Genomic DNA, 17,326 nt, shown 5'->3' on the forward strand with positions numbered 1-17,326 from the left:
ATGAATGCATCTAAAGAGATCCAACTATTTTTTTTTTCTTATATATAATTTAAGAATGATTCTGTGATGTTTATTCATGTAATTTTTGTAATTTTATGGATTTTTTTTTTGCTTGTTTCGAAAAAAAAAGTCACTTTTTATCATTTTGCTCGAAAATAATGCGATTACTAGACAAACAATGGAACGACCAAATGTCTGGCTAGAATCAAAACACAATGCATGTAAACTGTGTTTGACGCATGCTAATTTCAAAATGTATCTTTGTACATAATGTATATGCCTTGAGGCTGAAATGATACGCACATCAATTTAGAAATATCAGTACATGTGAAGATGTGCGCGAGCTACATACACAAGACGTAAAAGTAAGAAAAGATATATTGTTTGATCTCATTCGAATTTAATTTTCATCGTGTTATCAAAAGTGTTTAATTATTCACAATCAAATGAAATGTTCCCAGTGCTCTTCTTCCTTTGGAATAGTGAGAATGTGGCCAATGTAAGTTCATTTTCTTTCACACATACACACCAAAAACAGAGATTGGTTTCGATTCGGTACGCTAAAAGTGTTGAGTATTTAATGATTGAAATACAACGATCACCATAAATCAGTGAAATCGAACCGAAAATATGAAAGAAAATCGAAAATTCAAACTGAATGTTATTCTCAAGGTTAAAGAAATTACAATGATAAAAGTGTGACAAAATGTGACCGAAGCTAATCCGGTCGTTGTATGGGGAACAGCTGAAGCATTAAAATGACGTAACAAATGACGGAATATGCAAAAAATGAAAAGAGAAAACAAAATTTTCAATGAATAGTAAACAAAACCCGTAAAATCGTAAATACGTGCGTCAGTTTATCACAAATGCCGACACAGCAGCTTATACGCTACCATCCAATTTGATGCGTCTCCATATAAATATACCATTCCAATTAGCAATAAAGTGCAGTACACTCGCTCACCGTTGAATCGAAACGCATTTCCATGGCTAATAGGATTAAGATGTTCTATGCTGTGCTAGTGCTTTCGTTGTGTGCTTATCGAATAAATTTGCGTCAATGAAAATACCTATTCAAGTGTGCAATTTTTACTAAGGTCAAAAATGAAAAAAAAATCGCTCGCTGTCGCTGCTCTTTATCTCTCTAACCAGCGAAGAGTGTGAATTTTTATTGATTTTCCACTTTTTCACTTCGCACTTGACAGGCAAAGAGCTGATTCTATTGTGAACACGCTCAAGTGTTGGTTCAAAATAATCATGTATCGAAATATATTCGGGCATGAAAAGCATACACTCCATACGACTATACAGTATATAGAATGTCGTGATATTGTACGGCTGAGAATAGTGCCCAATTACAGTTGTGGGGTCGCAGCGCGCGCTGTCTTTGTCATGTTTGTCTAGCACCGCACTAATCCTTCCGTCCGAATATCGATTCCATCAATAAATTATGATTATTATTGGATTAAAGCAATCGAAAATATAATTTCATTCCTTTTATACGTGATTCAGTTAGTTCTGTTCATCGGCTGAAGCACTTTCAATCGCTGACACTAACATTCAAAATATCCGTTCGTATTACTCAACGATGTGGTTTACGTTATGCGTTGTTGTTTTCCATCTTCTGTTTCTAGTTGAATGTTCGTCGGAAACGATTGCGTGCTAAAGAGTCAATTGATAGATAGCAAACAGAAAAGTAGAATGGAATGAATGGAATACTGGAAAAATTACGACAAACAATTCATTTTCTCAAATGCAATGACAAAGAACATTAAGTATGTCTCGAGTAACGTGCACAATTCAATCGATTCGAAATCTCACTCCATGTCACATCATCCACATATATACAGAGAAATATATACTGGCATTGAACTTTCCGCATTCGGTTTGAATTGTTTTTGCCTTTTTTGTCATGTATCCACCTCATGGATAATCTATGTAGAATGAATGTGTATGCTCGAAAAGACGTATTTACAACTATCGTTTCATTTAACTTCAGAAAAGTGATTAAAAAAATGTTTACATTCGGTCTATTTGTTTCAGGCTTGCCAACATCAAACTTTTCACACATGAAACGCTATCAATCTGAGTTGAACATGCAGCACTCCAGCTAAGCTAACGATAGAATAACAGAAAAATAATAATAAACAAAACGAAGCGAATAAACTTACAACGATTCCAATCCACGGAAAGAGGCTAACGGAAAAAAACGCTCAACACATCGATTCAGACTACGAAGTAGATTAAGCTAAACGACAGTGTAAATGTGTCTAAGTGAACAGTAGCACAAAGGACTCAATCAAAACGATAGTGAAAAAAAATAGCGAATAAAATAATTGGTTCTGAATTTTCGATTCAGTTAAAAATCGCTACTATTCATATGGTACGTTTGCATACAATTAAGTCTGTGTTTATCTCTTCCGTTCTAGAGATTTTTTCTTTCGTTTATCTTCATTTCTTCTTCTTCAAATATTCCATATTTATCTATCGTTTTATCTGACTTTTTCTTAATTTTCGAAAACAAGTTGATTTTATAATCATTGTAAATATTTTGGCACACACACACAATTCCAAAAGAACACCAAATTTAAATTTCAATAAAACAAAGAAGATAAATTGCAAAAATGCCAACCTCATCGAAAAAACAAATAAGAAAATGCATACACAACCGACGAAAACTGAATCGGGCGAAAGGTATAGTTTTGAGCATTCATCTTTTTTTTTCTACATAAGCGTATTATTTATGGTTTATTTTTCTTAATTTTTCCCATAGAAAAGTCATTTTAGTAGTAGAGCTTCTGTTGTTTGTCGTTCCATTTGAAATGTGTTGATGGAACTTCAAGTGACATAGATCTTCATTAAAACGACAGTACAATCCTCAATTTTTAATGAGATAGTGACAGTTTTATTAACTTCGATAACAAACTGACTAATATTGCGTCGACGTGGAGTTCATTCAAGATATAAACAAAAACATGCGTTCGATGACAATGTCCAGCTAATAAATAAAGAGACAAAAACAAACAATTTATTGCTTTGTCTCGATATCTTAAAAGCGAATCTGCTCTATTTTCACAACTTCAATTTAAAATATTATTTATCACACTTTGCACATCAGAATATCATCGACGCTTTATGTGCTGTTTCGTTGCTTTTTGTTGTATTTTGTTTTCGATTTTGATGAAGAGTATTGCCAAGCCACATCAATTTCAATTAAAATTATCAAGTCATCGATGTGGTTGCGGGCACCATACTCTGTTTTTGTCTCTATTGTTCTCCATTTGTCGTGGAGGCTGCAGCTTTGGAGCATCCACATCCACAAACAGCACATTTCACATACACCAATGTGTGAGTCGGTGTGTGCGCGCACATTGTTTGAAAAGTAAATGAATAGTCCAGCTAATAAATGGAAGAACCTTAATAAAGTTCCATCAAATTAAAAGCGCTTTGAATTTGTGTGCTGTGTATATTGTTCATTCGCATTTTAAATTGCGAAATAAATAAACGAGCAATCGAAATTAATAAGTGGTGGAGGGTCGTACATTCGTCAGTGCTTTTGAACCGTTTTATTCTTGATCCGGACAGTGCATGAAAATAGTCGATCCAGCTCCCTTCAGTTTCTTATTTTTATTAATTTATTTTATTTTCACTTGGGTTTCTTTTTTGCTTGTGTGTGCTTTTATTCTGTCATTGGTGTCGTTAATTTGGTTTGGTTTGGTTTGGTTTCACTCTCTCATTGGCAGCTAGCTATGTTATTCATTAACGGTATACGAATTAATACATCGTGATCTTTTTGAACTTGTTAAATTTGCTTGTGATCCGAAAATTTGAATCTTATATGCGAAGCTGTCAGTTTGTGTCTTACTTTCATAATAACCGGTCTGGCGTGAACAAAAGGTTCAACTTGTTGCACTTATTTGCGTCCAAGAAACAAACAAAACTCATTAAACTGATAGCTTCAGCAGAACAAAAAGAGTGAATATATTATTTTGTTATTAAGTCAATTTGTACTAACTTGAGATTTTCTAAAGACTTGCTAACAACTCTGGCATATATTTGTTCTAATTGAAAAAGTCAAGTTAAAAATAATCGATTTTATTTCGGTTCGTTATTATAGTGTTGAAAATCCTAACTGCTGCAATGGAAAATGTTGATGGTGATGCCGGCGCTGGTCCATCGACATCGGCTGGGCCCGAATCAGACTCGGAATTTTTCAACACTGGTCGCGTAGGGAGACGGAACGCATTGCCCGACATTTTATCAAGTCACGCGACCGTTTCTACTGCAGATCTGCCAGATCAGCTCAGTGCGCTCACGACGAGTGATAAAAATGTGCCCTCAACAAGTGGTTCCAATGTCGGTATGGACATTCAACCGACAGCCAGCACGAGCCAAATATCAACGACGAACAGCAGTTGAAAACATTCATTGACCTTCGTAAATTAAGGAACACACCAAATTAATACACTCAACAATTGCATATTTGATTTAATAATGACTTAACCCTCTAAAAAAAGAGAATACTGAAGAGCAACACATTCGAACAAAACAAAAACATCGCACGATGGAATTTATCGCATGGAAAGACGTAATACTTTTTAGTTTCTAGATGTACAAAATTTATGATGAGAATGACGATGCTCTAGATTTCAAATTTATTTATTACTGTGGAATTTAAGTGCTACACTTTCGGAAGAGTATTATTATACGGTTTTTGTATTGCACTTGCTCTAATGTTTTGATGACCTATCGAGAACCAAAAGAATGAACGAACGAAGAAAGAAAAGAAAAACGCTAAAATATGTGATTTGAAACGATTATAGTTTGTTGCTATAATTTCAATTGCTTTTGGATCAAATTGACACTATTTATATTTTTATTCATTTTCAATTAATTCAAGTTGTTTATACACCAAGTTCTTTTTGAGATGCATATGAGATTCAATGTCTAAGATTGTTTCGATTGGTCGTCATCGTTTTTTGTTTAAATCTAATAACTTTTATGCTCGTGTAGAATTTCATATACATATAATATTATATACATATTATTATTGATATAAAAAGTAGGGTGAAGAAAAAGAAGAATTAAAAAAAAAACAGAGAAAAATGTGTGAGCTCAACAAAATAATTATTAAATTAGATAATAATAAATCAAGAACCATGACGAAAACCATTTCCATTCTTATATCATTTTTTACCGAAGTGATGCAAATTTTTGGAATTTAAAGGGAAAAATCGTTATTCGATATCATGTCAGGGAACAAAAATACCAAGCAAAATGCACCTCATAATAATAATGATGATAACAACAAAAATGAACATTCATGTTGGCTTCAATTCTCGGAGAGAGTCTCTCCGAAACACAAACCGAACAAACTGATTGATACTAGAAACATCACGAACAAAAAACACACAATTATGAACAATAATAAATCGCACATCGATTGCATTTTTTTCATTACATTTCAATTAGGGAAAAATTAAAATGAATGACAACAACAACCAGAAAACCTCATGTCAATTAAATCCATTTAACTCATTAGTCATATGAATTTTTTTTTTCTCTTCACTTGAACTCACATCGAATCTAATTCGGAATTTCATAGTTGATTTCAATTGAACATATGTTTGCTTTGATTGTTTTATTTTAAGAAGATATATCCTATGATGTGAGCTCTATTTTCAGAAGAACTAATTGGTATTTATTTGTGGTATTTGAACAATGTACATTAAATGTATTGGACAAGGTTTTTATTCAATTTCAACGTGTAACCGTTTTTATTTTAAGTGTTTGCCTGAACTGAATAAAGAATTTTAGCAAAGGAAACTTCTGAACCAAGTCGAAATTTAAGTGTTTTATTCCATTTTTTTTTTCATCCATGGGTCAATGTCAGCCGCTTTTCATCCAATTTTTATTTCGATGTTCAATGAACTTTGGTTTTTTTTTCTTCTTGTTTTTGCGTTTTTCGATTAAGATTGATGATTTTTTTTCCTCTTTTCCTAAAAAAATTTCAATTGTTTTAAAAACAAAATTCGATGGGACATCTGATACATCAAATACCTTGCAACCTTCTAACCGAAGAAATTTGAATGATGAGCGGCGCTGCGATCGGTGTCAGTTATGAGAACTATGTGTGACAGTTATTGAATTATTGGGTAGACGCCGTTGACTGACTGATGTGTCAAAACAAAAATCTTTTTCGTGTCTATGCGCTTTGGATATTTTGCTATATTCAGAAAAGAAAAATGTTCAAAACGAAATGATATGTTACTTTTTTTTCGTTCAATTCAACATTTTCGCGTGATTCAAATCGATTCGTGTATTTATATTAAAAAAAAGAGTCGTTTAGTTTCGTAGGGTTAAACAAAAAAATTAAAACGAAGTTTTTGTATCAGAATTGAGTAAAGAGTACTAGGAGAGTGGAAAAATGTCGGGAAAACATTTGGATACGGTTCGCATTAAGAAGGAAGTTCAGGAGTCACAATTTGCGGAAGCGGACAGTTCATCGAATTCCACATCATCGAATGCAGCGGAAGCAGTCACCCGCCAGAGTAGCTTGCAGCGAATCCAAATTCGCAAAGACAGGGTAAAACATAGAAACAAATGCAACAAAGTGCACATAATGCACAGTAAACAAAATAAATGCAAATACCTTTTCCACGATTTTTAGTTGAATAAGCTGCCTCGAAATCAACGAATGGCCAAATTGAGTATGTACTCCGCCTGCCAAGCAGATGAATGTCGATGTACAGGCTGGAAGACACCCGATGAGAACCGAAAGGGTGATGTGGAGAACAATTACATACCGAAATTTTCGGAGGAATGTCGAAATCAGAGTTGTCGACATACATTGGAACAACACATTTCACACTTGTCAGATGTTACCGATGAACAAACATTCGAACTGCTCGGTGCCGTTGTCGATGTGGAAAATCTGTATATGAGCATGCACAATGAAAAAGACGATGACACAAAAAAGGTTTATTATTTCTTGTTTCGGGTGAGTGATCGTTCATCTGGATGTAGTTTATCACACAGTGAGATAAATTGCTTAAAATTCATGGTGTTGAAATTCTTCTTTTAGTTGCTTCGCCAATGCATTTTAACACGGCAGCAGCCAATCATAACTGGACCATTGGGAGATCCGCCCTTTGAGGCTCCATCTATTGCGAAGGCGGTAACAAATTTTATATTCTTCAAGTATCAACATCTGTCGCAGGTTGAGTTCCACATTATGACCGAAGTGGCCAAGACATTTTTGCATTGTATGAACTATTGGAACTTCGAAACACCAAGTGCTCGCTGTCAATCGTTGACCAATGAAGATGCTTCATCGTACAAAATTAACTACACTCGTTGGTTAATGTTTTGTCATGTACCAGCTTTTTGCAATTCACTGCGCCACTTTGAAACCACTCTGGTGTTCGGTCGTACTTTTCTCAAGGCAGTCTTTCAGGTTTGTTTAGCAACACGATTACAATTGTTGATTATTTGAATGAAAGGCCTTTGCTCTTCTTTACATTTAGTACGTATCAAGTCAATTGCTATCCAAATGTCGTGACGACAGTGATCGAATGCCAATCGAAAGACGTGCCATGCTCGCGTACTTACCGAAATTTTTGGAAACACTCAAAAATGAGGTGGTTAACGAAGAATCACCCATTTGGGATCCGAATTTCAAGCAACCAATTGGTTTGATGTTGCAACGAAAACGAGATCGTGAACAAATGTCGAATGCTAATGCGAAGAAACCGGAAAACAAACGCCAAAAGCGCGAAGAAGGCGATGAGTTATCGGATGATACTGTTAAGGAGACAATAGATCGTATCAATGATGCAAGCTACGCGAGTAAAAATGAGATCGTATTCCCAGTGAATGCACCAAGAGATGAGGCCGCAAAAGCTGAAGAGAAACGTGGTGAAATCCAATTTCATATTGTTGGAAATTCGTTAACACGGCCTGTTAGCAAACAAACAATGCTTTGGTTGCTTGGATTGCAGAGTGTGTTCTCACACCAATTGCCAGACATGCCACGTGAATACATCACCCAATTAGTTTTCGATTCGTAAGTTCCAAACACATCACATTTAATTTTGTTTGTTGTGAAATAGACTAGATAGAATTTAAAATAACATTTGTATTCTAGAAAGCATAAAACTCTGGCACTTATCAAGAAAAATCGTCCAATCGGTGGAATATGTTTCAGAACCTTTGCTTCACAAGTAAATATTTCTTCAGTTTAAATGAACGACTAAATTTTGACATAAATTTCCCAAACTAATCAATCTCAAATCAAACAGGGGTTTACTGAGATTGTGTTCTGCGCAGTCACAGGGAATGAACAAGTCAAGGGATACGGTACACATTTGATGAACCATTTAAAAGACTACAGCACACAACAGGGCATCAAGCATTTTCTTACATACGCCGATGAATTTGCCATTGGCTATTTTAAGAAACAAGGTTTTTCGAAAGATATTAAAGTGGCTCGTCCTGTTTATGCTGGTTACATCAAGGAGTATGAAGGCGCTACTTTGATGCACTGTGAACTGCATCCATCGATTGTGTACACACAATTCAGTTCGGTATTGCGCAAACAGAAAGAAATCATCAAGGAGCTAATTTCACAGCGTCAACAAGATATTCAGAAAATTCATCCCGGACTGACGTGCTTCAAAGAAGGTAAATTTAATCGTCAAATTGGCTTTTTTTCTTTAAAAAAAACTGCATCAAATACAGTTATCATTTCTGAATCTGTGAATTTTATGCATTTAAAGGTATTCGGAATATTCCAATCGAAGCGATACCTGGACTGCGCGAAGTAGGATGGCGGCCTCAGGCTCGAGCTCAACGTACCAGTCGACCACTTGATGAATCGATCGATCCCGATAAATTGGCAATGACATTGAACACAGTCTTAGTAACGGTTCGTCAGCACTCGGCGGCGTGGCCATTCTTGAAACCCGTCGACAAGACCGAGGTGCCAGACTATTATGACCATATCAAGTATCCGATGGATTTGAAATCAATGCAAGAGCGTTTGAAGAAAGGGTACAAGAGAATACCGCTTAGATTTGAACGAAATTTTACTAAATTTTTCCACCATTTCTTTCGTAGATATTATGTAAATCGACGTTTATTTATGGCCGACATGGCACGAATATTCTCCAACTGCAGACTGTACAACTCCAGTGGAACAGAATATGTGAAATGTGCTAATAACTTGGAGCGATACTTTCAAACGAAGATGAAGGAGATTGGCTTATGGGATAAATAATTTTTCTACTTTAAATGTATCAATCAGGCTTTAATAGATTCAATAAAAAAAAAATAAACAATTTTCTTTCGATTTGGGAGCTAATAGTGGATTTTATTTAAATATCTTCATTCAATGGCTTCTTTTTGTTCATTCGTTCCTCCATACGAGAAATGCGATCGTTCATGGAGCTTAATGAATCTTTGAGCGTTTGGTGAATTTCGTCATAGCGCTGCATTGCCAGTGTAAGACTTTCCTCGAGCAAATCATTTTTCTGCGTTAAATCGGATGTGGTTTCATTCATTGCTTTGAGTTTATCGGTAACATTTGGCATCGAACGAAAATATTCCGCTCCCAATGTCGGTTCCAACTTCTTAATTTCTTCCAATTGGTCGAATGTTTCTTGGAGTTCCGGTGCAATCATTTGCAAATAAACCTCTTTAGCGCGAAGATCTTGTTGCTCTTCGACGAAATTTGGATCCAAATACTTTTCCAATTCAGCAGAGCGTTTGGTGAATTGATTGATGGCTTCACGACCGCTAGTTGCACTGGATAACAGTGTAGATGCCGACAATAGCGAATCTGTTAATGTTTCTGTAGCTGCTGAATTGGTCGGCTCACTCTCCGATGGCAATGTTCCCAAAATTCGATTCAAATTGTCGATGCGCTTTTCAATGAGGTCCAATGCTTCCATTTTTCACCTAGAAAAATTAGAAATTTACCATCAATAAGTATGCGTCATACGTTCTACCACATACAAATATACACATCAAACTCAACACTAATCAAATAACAATCGAAAATCAATTCGAAACTCATTCGGATTCTATCGCGATTTCACTCACCTTAATATGTTTATCTTTCACAACAAACGAGAACGAGAAATATTTAATAAATTGTTGAAATAATATTAATGCGAAACAGAAGGTAGACGTACGCCCGTACTAAATGAATAGAAAACATAAAAATTGCCAAATTTGACAGCAGCAGTAACATTCGCTTCGTAGTTTTCGGCAACCAGCACCAAGTGGCGCTGCCGACGCTGATATCGTAAAATATAAACAAATGCTAAATTAAAATTGTCTCCCTAGACAAAAACATGTATTGTAATGAGACGACAATTTCCAGATGTTTGACGTGTGTGAGAATGAAAGAAAGTTTGTGTGTAAACAGAAATTATAGCGATTGTCACTAATTGCCAAAGTGAAGTGTGGGAACAGCTGAGTGTATGAATGCGATTTGCAGCAAAGAGAAAGAAACCAACAAAGAATTTTTAGGCAACCGGAGAGTGACAATAACAAAGAAACGACGACATAAAGCAAGCAAATTGAAAGACTACCGCATTTTGTGTGCTCTACAGCGCGTTCCAAACGACAAACAAAATCATTCCGAATCACTTGGCTCAGTTACTGCATTGTTTTTATTTTGTCTACATATTCATTGTTGTAATTTTGTTCGCATCATTGATTTAGTTGCCAACGAAAGAAAGAAATGCCACAATTGTGTGCGCACATACACATCAAGCCAAACCAGGCAAAACCATAATGTGCAAAATAAAGCCGTGAAGTACTTTCAAGCACAAAGCGTTGTTGGCACATCGAACGATAGGCAAAAAACAGACAGACAAAGCGATGGTTATTGTGCTGTGTGAAACGCAATTCAGTTGTGATCGATGAATAATCGTGTTAGTTTATTAAATCAGTTTTGGTTGTGCGTTGCCACAGTAAGCACAGTGTACATTTCTTTGGTCCGCAAAATAAACAGTGGCCAGGTTAATATTAATTGATTGTGACTTGAACAAAAAAAAGAAGAAGTGGAAAACTGAGTGACCGCTTGAATTGGAATTAATTCAATAAATCTGTGCTAATTGACCCAATACGACAGTTGAACATAATTGAAGCAAGGATGTCAAGCAAAAGTAGCCCAAGTCATGAGTCAAATATGGTGGCGTCGAGTTCACGGTCAACGCTATTGACGGATGAAACAATTTCAAGGGATTTCAGTTTGGCCAGCTTGGCATCGGCCAGTACAATCAGTCAACAGGATGAATACTTTCACTGCGACAATCACGCTTCGACAGCTCTATCACACATGCAAACCTATTTGGACAATCAACAACTCTGTGATGTTACATTGATATCGGGAATCGACAAAAAAAGGTAAGTTCATTTATTCATACATCACAAAGAGTCATGTGTACAAAGTTCCGTTCCATTCATCTTTTGTGAAATGCGTAAATAAAGCGATTCACATTGGCGCTGCTGCTTTAGATGTGACGCTTCAGAAAGCAAATTTACATTTGCTTCGTCTATTTTTAGCCAATTTCCATTTTCAGTTTTGCACTTTTTTCTTGCATTTGCTGCATTCATCACATGTGTTCTTTCTTTATTATCTCAGTATTGCCTCGTCGTTTGTTCTTTGTGTTTTTGTTCATGGCAAAAAATCATGGCTCAACATTTGCTTTGATTTCCACAAACAGATAAAATGCGCGCAAATTTCCTGCTGTGCATATATGCATTCGTTTCGCATTGTTTCAACCATGCATATTGATCTTCTTCTCTCCTCTGTTTTTTTCTTGTTTATTTTTTTGTTGTTGGAAGTATAAGTTTTTGGTGTGCATGTAAAAAGTGGAATTTTTCCCTTCACGTCGCTGCCTTTTTTGAGCGCATGACTGAAGCGCAACATTTCGATTTAATCCCTTTCTTTTTTTTCCGTTTCAATTTCATTGCACAGAGTTCCAGCTCATCGAATCGTATTATCTGCGTCGAGTGCATATTTTGCGGCAATGTTCATGGGTTCGCTACGTGAGACCAAAGAAGAAGAAATTACATTAGGCGATGTGCAAGGTGAACCATTACAATTGCGTAAGTTTCAACCGAGATATCATTTTCCTCTAAACATTATATGCATATGTTCTGACAACTAATTTATTGAATTTTGTTTTGAAAAAAAAAAACAACAGTCATTCGTTACTGCTACACTGGTACAATTGAACTGCGCGAAGACAATGTCGAAATCTTACTGGCCACGGCATGTCTGCTTCAATTAACTCATGTTGTTAATGCTTGCTGCAATTTTCTGGCCAAACAACTTCATCCATCGGTAAGTTTTCAACCATTTTTCAATCATCTCGTTGTTGAATGTTGATTAAAATTTAAACCAATCAAACTTTTTCTCTGTTTCAATTCAGAACTGCCTGGGTTTCGCTTTGTTTGCCGAACAACAAAGCTGCAGTGCCTTATTTCAACTTTCGACATCGTATACATCACAGCATTTCATGCAAGTATGCAAGAATCAGGAATTTTATCAACTGAGTGCCGATCAGTTGGCTACACTGCTTAAAAGTGATGATCTCAATGTACCTACCGAACAAGATGTATTCCATGCGCTCATCAGTTGGATTAATTATGAACCAAATACACGAGAAAAGTACATACCTGAACTACTCGGATTGATCCGACTTCCATTGCTTCCACCAGCTGTAAGTTGTAATAATCTGAAAACTCAAGAGAAAGTTTCCCATTTTTCTGCGAACTCAACCATATGGTGTAATTAAATCCGTTTGTTTTTTTTTCTTCAGTTCATTGCCGATTATGTAGAATCATTGTGTGCTGATTCAAGCGAATGCCAACAGCTTGTGATGGAGGCGCTCAAGTGGCATTTAATGCCCGAAAGACGAGCTCAAATTTCTTCGGATCGAACCCGACCGCGAAAATCTACAGTCGGCCGATTGTTGGCAATTGGAGGTGTTGATGCACATCGGGGCTCGATTAGTATCGAATCATTCTGTCCACGACTTGATAAATGGACAATGCTGAAACATTTGACGACGGGGCGGCGTCTACAATTTGGCGTTGCATTGGTAAATTTTGAACCATATTTCAAAATATTTTGTTGTTGATCAAAAGAAAAACCAATCAAATGGTCTTTCTGTTTCGATTTCAGATGGATGACAAACTGATTATATGCGGTGGAAGAGACGGATTGAAAACACTCAATTCTGTAAGTTGAACGAAATGATTTGCAATGTATCAATTGTAACTCTATTGTATCGTTTAAAATGATTTTGAATCATGTATTTCATTTCGATAGGTCGATTGCTTAGACTTGACAACAATGACTTGGAACACACTCGGGTCAATGACCACCCATCGACATGGACTTGGTGTCGAAATTCTTGGTGGCCCACTTTATGCCGTTGGTGGACACGACGGTAAGCAATCAGTTAAATCTATGGCAAATTCACCGCTAATAATTTATGTGTTTTTTTTGTAGGCTGGAGCTACTTGAATACGGTTGAGAGGTAATTTTTGTGCACATCCATTTGCATTTGATAAAAGCAAAATTAAACGCAATTTTTCTTTCTCAGATGGGATCCAATCGCAAGGCAATGGAGCTCTGTTGCGGCAATGTCATTCGTTCGTTCGACAGCCGGTGTTGCAGTTTTAAACAACCGCCTCTATGTATGTGGTGGTCGAGATGGAAGCTCGTGCCATCGTTCAGTGGAATCATACAATCCACACACTAACAAATGGACGCTTAGATCACCAATGAATCGACGACGAAGTGGAGTTGCTGTTGGTGTATTGAATGGTTTCTTGTATGCTTTGGGAGGCCATGACAGTCCAGCAAGCAATCCCACAGTATGCCGAACTGAAAGCGTGGAACGATACGACCCAGCAACCGATAATTGGACAATGGTAAGAGTTGAATAGAGGCGCGAGAGTATTTTTTGAATGAAAACTTGCAATGAAAATTGGTTCAATTTACAGATTGCCTCGCTAAGTATTGGACGAGATTCGATCGGAATTGCACTTCTTGGCAACAGTCTATTTGCCGTAGGCGGCTATGATGGGCAACAATACTTGAAAACGGTTGAAAAATACGACGAAGAAAAGAACGAATGGATCCAAATGGCTCCATTGAATTTGAGCCGAGCAGCTGCGTGCGTTGTAGCTGTTCCGAATGTATTAAATACGACGACAACTGTATCAACGGTTTGAAACAAATCTATCACTCATAATGCATGTTGAACGTCATCAACATCATATTAAACAAAACGCATTAAGTCGATGATGAATTAACGAAAACAAAAATCTCATCACCATTAATTGACAAACGCATCATTTTTCTTTAGAAACAAAGAAAACTTTTTGACTGCTGATAACATTTTGAACCTAGTGAATTAACTTACAACAAGTATTTTGAAAAAAGTATTTTCGTATAAAAAAAAAGACTTTGAGGTAGCTAACAAAAAAAAGCGATAGAAAAACTGACAAAAGAATTGATATTTGGCTTTAGCGTAATTCGAAATTTGCTTCATTTTTTTTCTCACTAAAATTGCAATCGAATGCAGGGACAAGCGATTCCAATTCTGAGCATGCAGTATTAACAAAAAGTGTTCATTTGAATTGTATGAATTGACGAAATGATTCCAATTGTCTATTATCCAATTCGTAATTTAAACGATATATGGTTTAATTAATTTTTAGAGAAAAGTCTGGAGGCCAGTACGCTTCAACTTCAGCTATAGAAATAGTGACTGCATCAATTACTGTATTTGAATCTAGAATAAATCACACACAATACAAGACACATCCAGCCTGTGATTTCGACATTATCGAGGTTAGCATTAAATGTGAGACTTTTAGTTGATCCACACCATTCGTGAATATTAGCAAAACTCTGAAACATCACAACGTTCACGATTTACTTTTGTAAATTTTTATGCGACCAAACGAAATAAATATTGAATGAACGTCATTTTGACCCCTAGTTTATGATTTCTCTTTTCGAGCGGAAACAAGCAGAAATAGGCCGTAAGTATACCGGTGAACCTCTTTCTTGCATTCGAACACTCTTTAGACACGTTCTTTGTACATTTTATTTCATTTCAAATCGTTCTTTTCTCGGGTATGCTTGGGAATTTTTCAACTTTTTGTCATCTAAAATTTCGTATTGTTTGAAATTGAATTTAAACAAATTCTCATTATTATAAACACATATAATTATCAAATTCTGAGAGAATGTTTTTTTGCCCGAGGATGTCCCGCCTGATACGTGTTCATCGTTGTAATTCCTATTTTCGAAATATTCCATTGCTGTAGAAAATATTTTCCAAAATCATTATGTCTCATTGATATCACACCAAGGGTGAAGTAGTTTTTTCTTAAAAACTGAATTTAAAAAAAAAAAACATACATTTCGTCACTCCGTCGTTAGAATACGGTCACAAACACAAAAAAGTAGTACCCATTGACTCTATGTTCTAGTTGCGCGCTTCCCTTTCGCTTTGCTTCATTCCATCCGCATGCGTCTCACTCACTCAATGCGTGACCATGCGTCTCACGCAATAGATGAGTTTGGATATTTTTTTTTGTGGCACTCACCGTATATTACAATGTATGATGACCATACGGAAATATTCATTGCTATCTCTTTCTTCGGAATGTCATCTATATTTGTGGGAAAAAACCACTTAAGTTGTGGTTAGTTTGTATCTATCTGTAGACTATAGTTATTAAATAAATAAACCTACCCGTGGACTAATTTTCAATGTGGCTTTTCTACCTAACTATTTACATACTGTTACTTTGTGAAATGAATACAAGTATCATTTTGCACCCTCATTCAGAATTTGTCTGAAAATGATTTTATGCTTATGTTCGAGTATATGAATAATCACAAAGTCTGAAGGATATCACCGGCTTGACTACTTATGTCATAAAACCTAGCATAAAACACTTTCTTCGTTAGAACCATCATGTCTGGTCACATTAGAGATATTGCCAAATTGAGAAAACGTAAAATTTGTAGCACTGAAGCGCAATATGAAATATTGTGATAACATTTCTGAATTTGAATGCGTGAGCGCAAAAGTATACGTTTTTTGTATGAAAATGTTACACTTCAAAGTATTTCGAATGTAAGTTGCTCTTTTGCGATCACACATTCATTTCATGAACAATTTTGTTTTTAAAAGAAAAAAAAACCAAATCTTTGCTGAAGATTCGACATGTTGTCAACACTCAACATATTGTATTGAACGAACTGAATCGCATTGCTCATTCTTTTCTGCGTATTGTCTCATGCATGTCAAATGTTTATTATTCTTCGTTTTTCCTTTTCTTTTTTTGGTTTGCACATGTAAACGATGCCAATATCCCAAAGCAGAAGAGTCCAAAATATGCCTTTTTCGACTGAAGCTACTTATAAACAAAAGGTTCGAAATTCAGCATTCTTCACTACACATGTGCAAACACACACATGAAACAAAAACTAAACAATGCTTTTAAATGATACTGAAGAAAGACATGCGAAAATTGAGAGTGTTTTGGTAGTTGGTGTTACATTGTGCATTTCAAATTGATCGTTGAATGTAGCTCACCATACCAGTACGGGGATATATGAGCTTCAGTTATCAATAGTGTTGTTTGAGCTAAAAAGTGTATCAATAAATATCAAGTCGACATTTTTTCAAAATACTTTTGAAATCAGTGAAAAATCGTGTGTTTTTGATACATTGCAGAAAATCTGAAACTTTCATTTTGAAACAAAGTTAATTTTCATCAAATTATTTTATAAAATTTGGCGTACTCGCACAAAAAAGCCGAAACATGAGCATTCAACACGATTATAACATCCTGAACGATAAATCAGTCGCACAAAACATGATTAGTCCCTGGGAAGAAACTTTTGACTGGTTATCATTGAAAGACCTGCATTCGGTGGCCCAACTTTGTCAACAAATGCAACACGTGGCTGGTTACATATTCCGTGAAAATTATCCTATGGAAATGGCCCATTTTGATGAGGATAAAACATTTTCAACTTTTCAAACCAGAATGAGTGTGGATGTGTTTCGTGAATACATTAAAACAGTTTCCGTCGACGCTGAACTCACATTGAATGATTGCCGAAATATGGGATTAATTGGTGAAAAACAATTCAAGTCACTCAGGTGCATCGAACTATGTTACGTTACGTTATTTTCGGATGTGTTGCAAGCCATTAAAGATAAACTCGGCCAAATTCAAAATATCAAGTTAAAATTTTGTGAAATTGAAA

At 35.8% G+C, this 17,326-nt stretch overlaps 3 protein-coding genes and 1 long non-coding RNA gene across 4 annotated transcripts; 3 read left to right on the forward strand and 1 right to left on the reverse strand.

Annotated features, from left to right (window-relative positions):
* The first annotated feature begins 122 nt into the window (after positions 1–122).
* On the forward strand, positions 123–5,848 carry LOC129580563 (uncharacterized). Its single transcript, XR_008689368.1, has 2 exons — positions 123–499; positions 2,047–5,848. It is a non-coding gene; the product is annotated as an uncharacterized LOC129580563 (long non-coding RNA).
* Positions 5,849–6,153: 305 nt separating this feature from the next.
* LOC129580566 (histone acetyltransferase KAT2A) lies at positions 6,154–9,359 on the forward strand. The gene is made up of 8 exons (XM_055471113.1): positions 6,154–6,589; positions 6,674–7,003; positions 7,088–7,459; positions 7,530–8,068; positions 8,150–8,225; positions 8,304–8,685; positions 8,781–9,054; positions 9,121–9,359. The coding sequence occupies exons 1-8, from the start codon at positions 6,431–6,433 to the stop codon at positions 9,278–9,280; spliced, it is 2,292 nt and encodes a 763-aa protein (XP_055327088.1). The 5' UTR covers positions 6,154–6,430; the 3' UTR covers positions 9,281–9,359.
* On the reverse strand, positions 9,281–10,252 carry LOC129580577 (uncharacterized). Its single transcript, XM_055471157.1, has 2 exons — positions 10,105–10,252; positions 9,281–9,960 (listed from the first exon to the last, which is right to left on the reverse strand). The coding sequence occupies exon 2, from the start codon at positions 9,951–9,953 to the stop codon at positions 9,378–9,380; it is 576 nt and encodes a 191-aa protein (XP_055327132.1). The 5' UTR covers positions 9,954–9,960; positions 10,105–10,252; the 3' UTR covers positions 9,281–9,377.
* An 18-nt stretch (positions 10,253–10,270) lies between these two features.
* On the forward strand, positions 10,271–15,022 carry LOC129580567 (kelch-like protein 5). Its single transcript, XM_055471114.1, has 11 exons — positions 10,271–11,418; positions 11,993–12,123; positions 12,222–12,361; positions 12,450–12,740; positions 12,840–13,121; positions 13,205–13,261; positions 13,352–13,472; positions 13,535–13,562; positions 13,629–13,959; positions 14,032–14,256; positions 14,752–15,022. The coding sequence occupies exons 1-11, from the start codon at positions 11,165–11,167 to the stop codon at positions 14,821–14,823; spliced, it is 1,932 nt and encodes a 643-aa protein (XP_055327089.1). The 5' UTR covers positions 10,271–11,164; the 3' UTR covers positions 14,824–15,022.
* The last annotated feature ends 2,304 nt before the right edge of the window (positions 15,023–17,326 follow it).

Source organism: Sitodiplosis mosellana, unplaced genomic scaffold (assembly GCF_009176505.1).
Source record: "Sitodiplosis mosellana isolate CC-2019 unplaced genomic scaffold, AAFC_SMos_1.0 Smas_scaffold_1, whole genome shotgun sequence".
NCBI classification, from domain to species: Eukaryota; Metazoa; Arthropoda; class Insecta; order Diptera; family Cecidomyiidae; genus Sitodiplosis; species Sitodiplosis mosellana.

What these genes read in the sequence shown, in the direction of transcription:
- LOC129580566 (XM_055471113.1), top strand. Translation starts at nt 6,431, where the DNA reads ATGTCGGGAAAACATTTGGATACGGTTCGCATTAAGAAGGAAGTTCAG. An exon ending in TTTATTATTTCTTGTTTCGG is followed by an intron (nt 7,004 to 7,087) that starts GTGAGTGATCGT and finishes TTCTTCTTTTAG; the next exon opens with TTGCTTCGCCAATGCATTTT. An exon ending in CAAGAGCGTTTGAAGAAAGG is followed by an intron (nt 9,055 to 9,120) that starts GTACAAGAGAAT and finishes TTTCTTTCGTAG; the next exon opens with ATATTATGTAAATCGACGTT.
- LOC129580567 (XM_055471114.1), top strand. Translation starts at nt 11,165, where the DNA reads ATGTCAAGCAAAAGTAGCCCAAGTCATGAGTCAAATATGGTGGCGTCG. An exon ending in TACAATTTGGCGTTGCATTG is followed by an intron (nt 13,122 to 13,204) that starts GTAAATTTTGAA and finishes TTTCGATTTCAG; the next exon opens with ATGGATGACAAACTGATTAT. An exon ending in CGACGACAACTGTATCAACG is followed by an intron (nt 14,257 to 14,751) that starts GTTTGAAACAAA and finishes ATTAATTTTTAG; the next exon opens with AGAAAAGTCTGGAGGCCAGT.
- LOC129580577 (XM_055471157.1), bottom strand. Translation starts at nt 9,953, where the DNA reads ATGGAAGCATTGGACCTCATTGAAAAGCGCATCGACAATTTGAATCGA.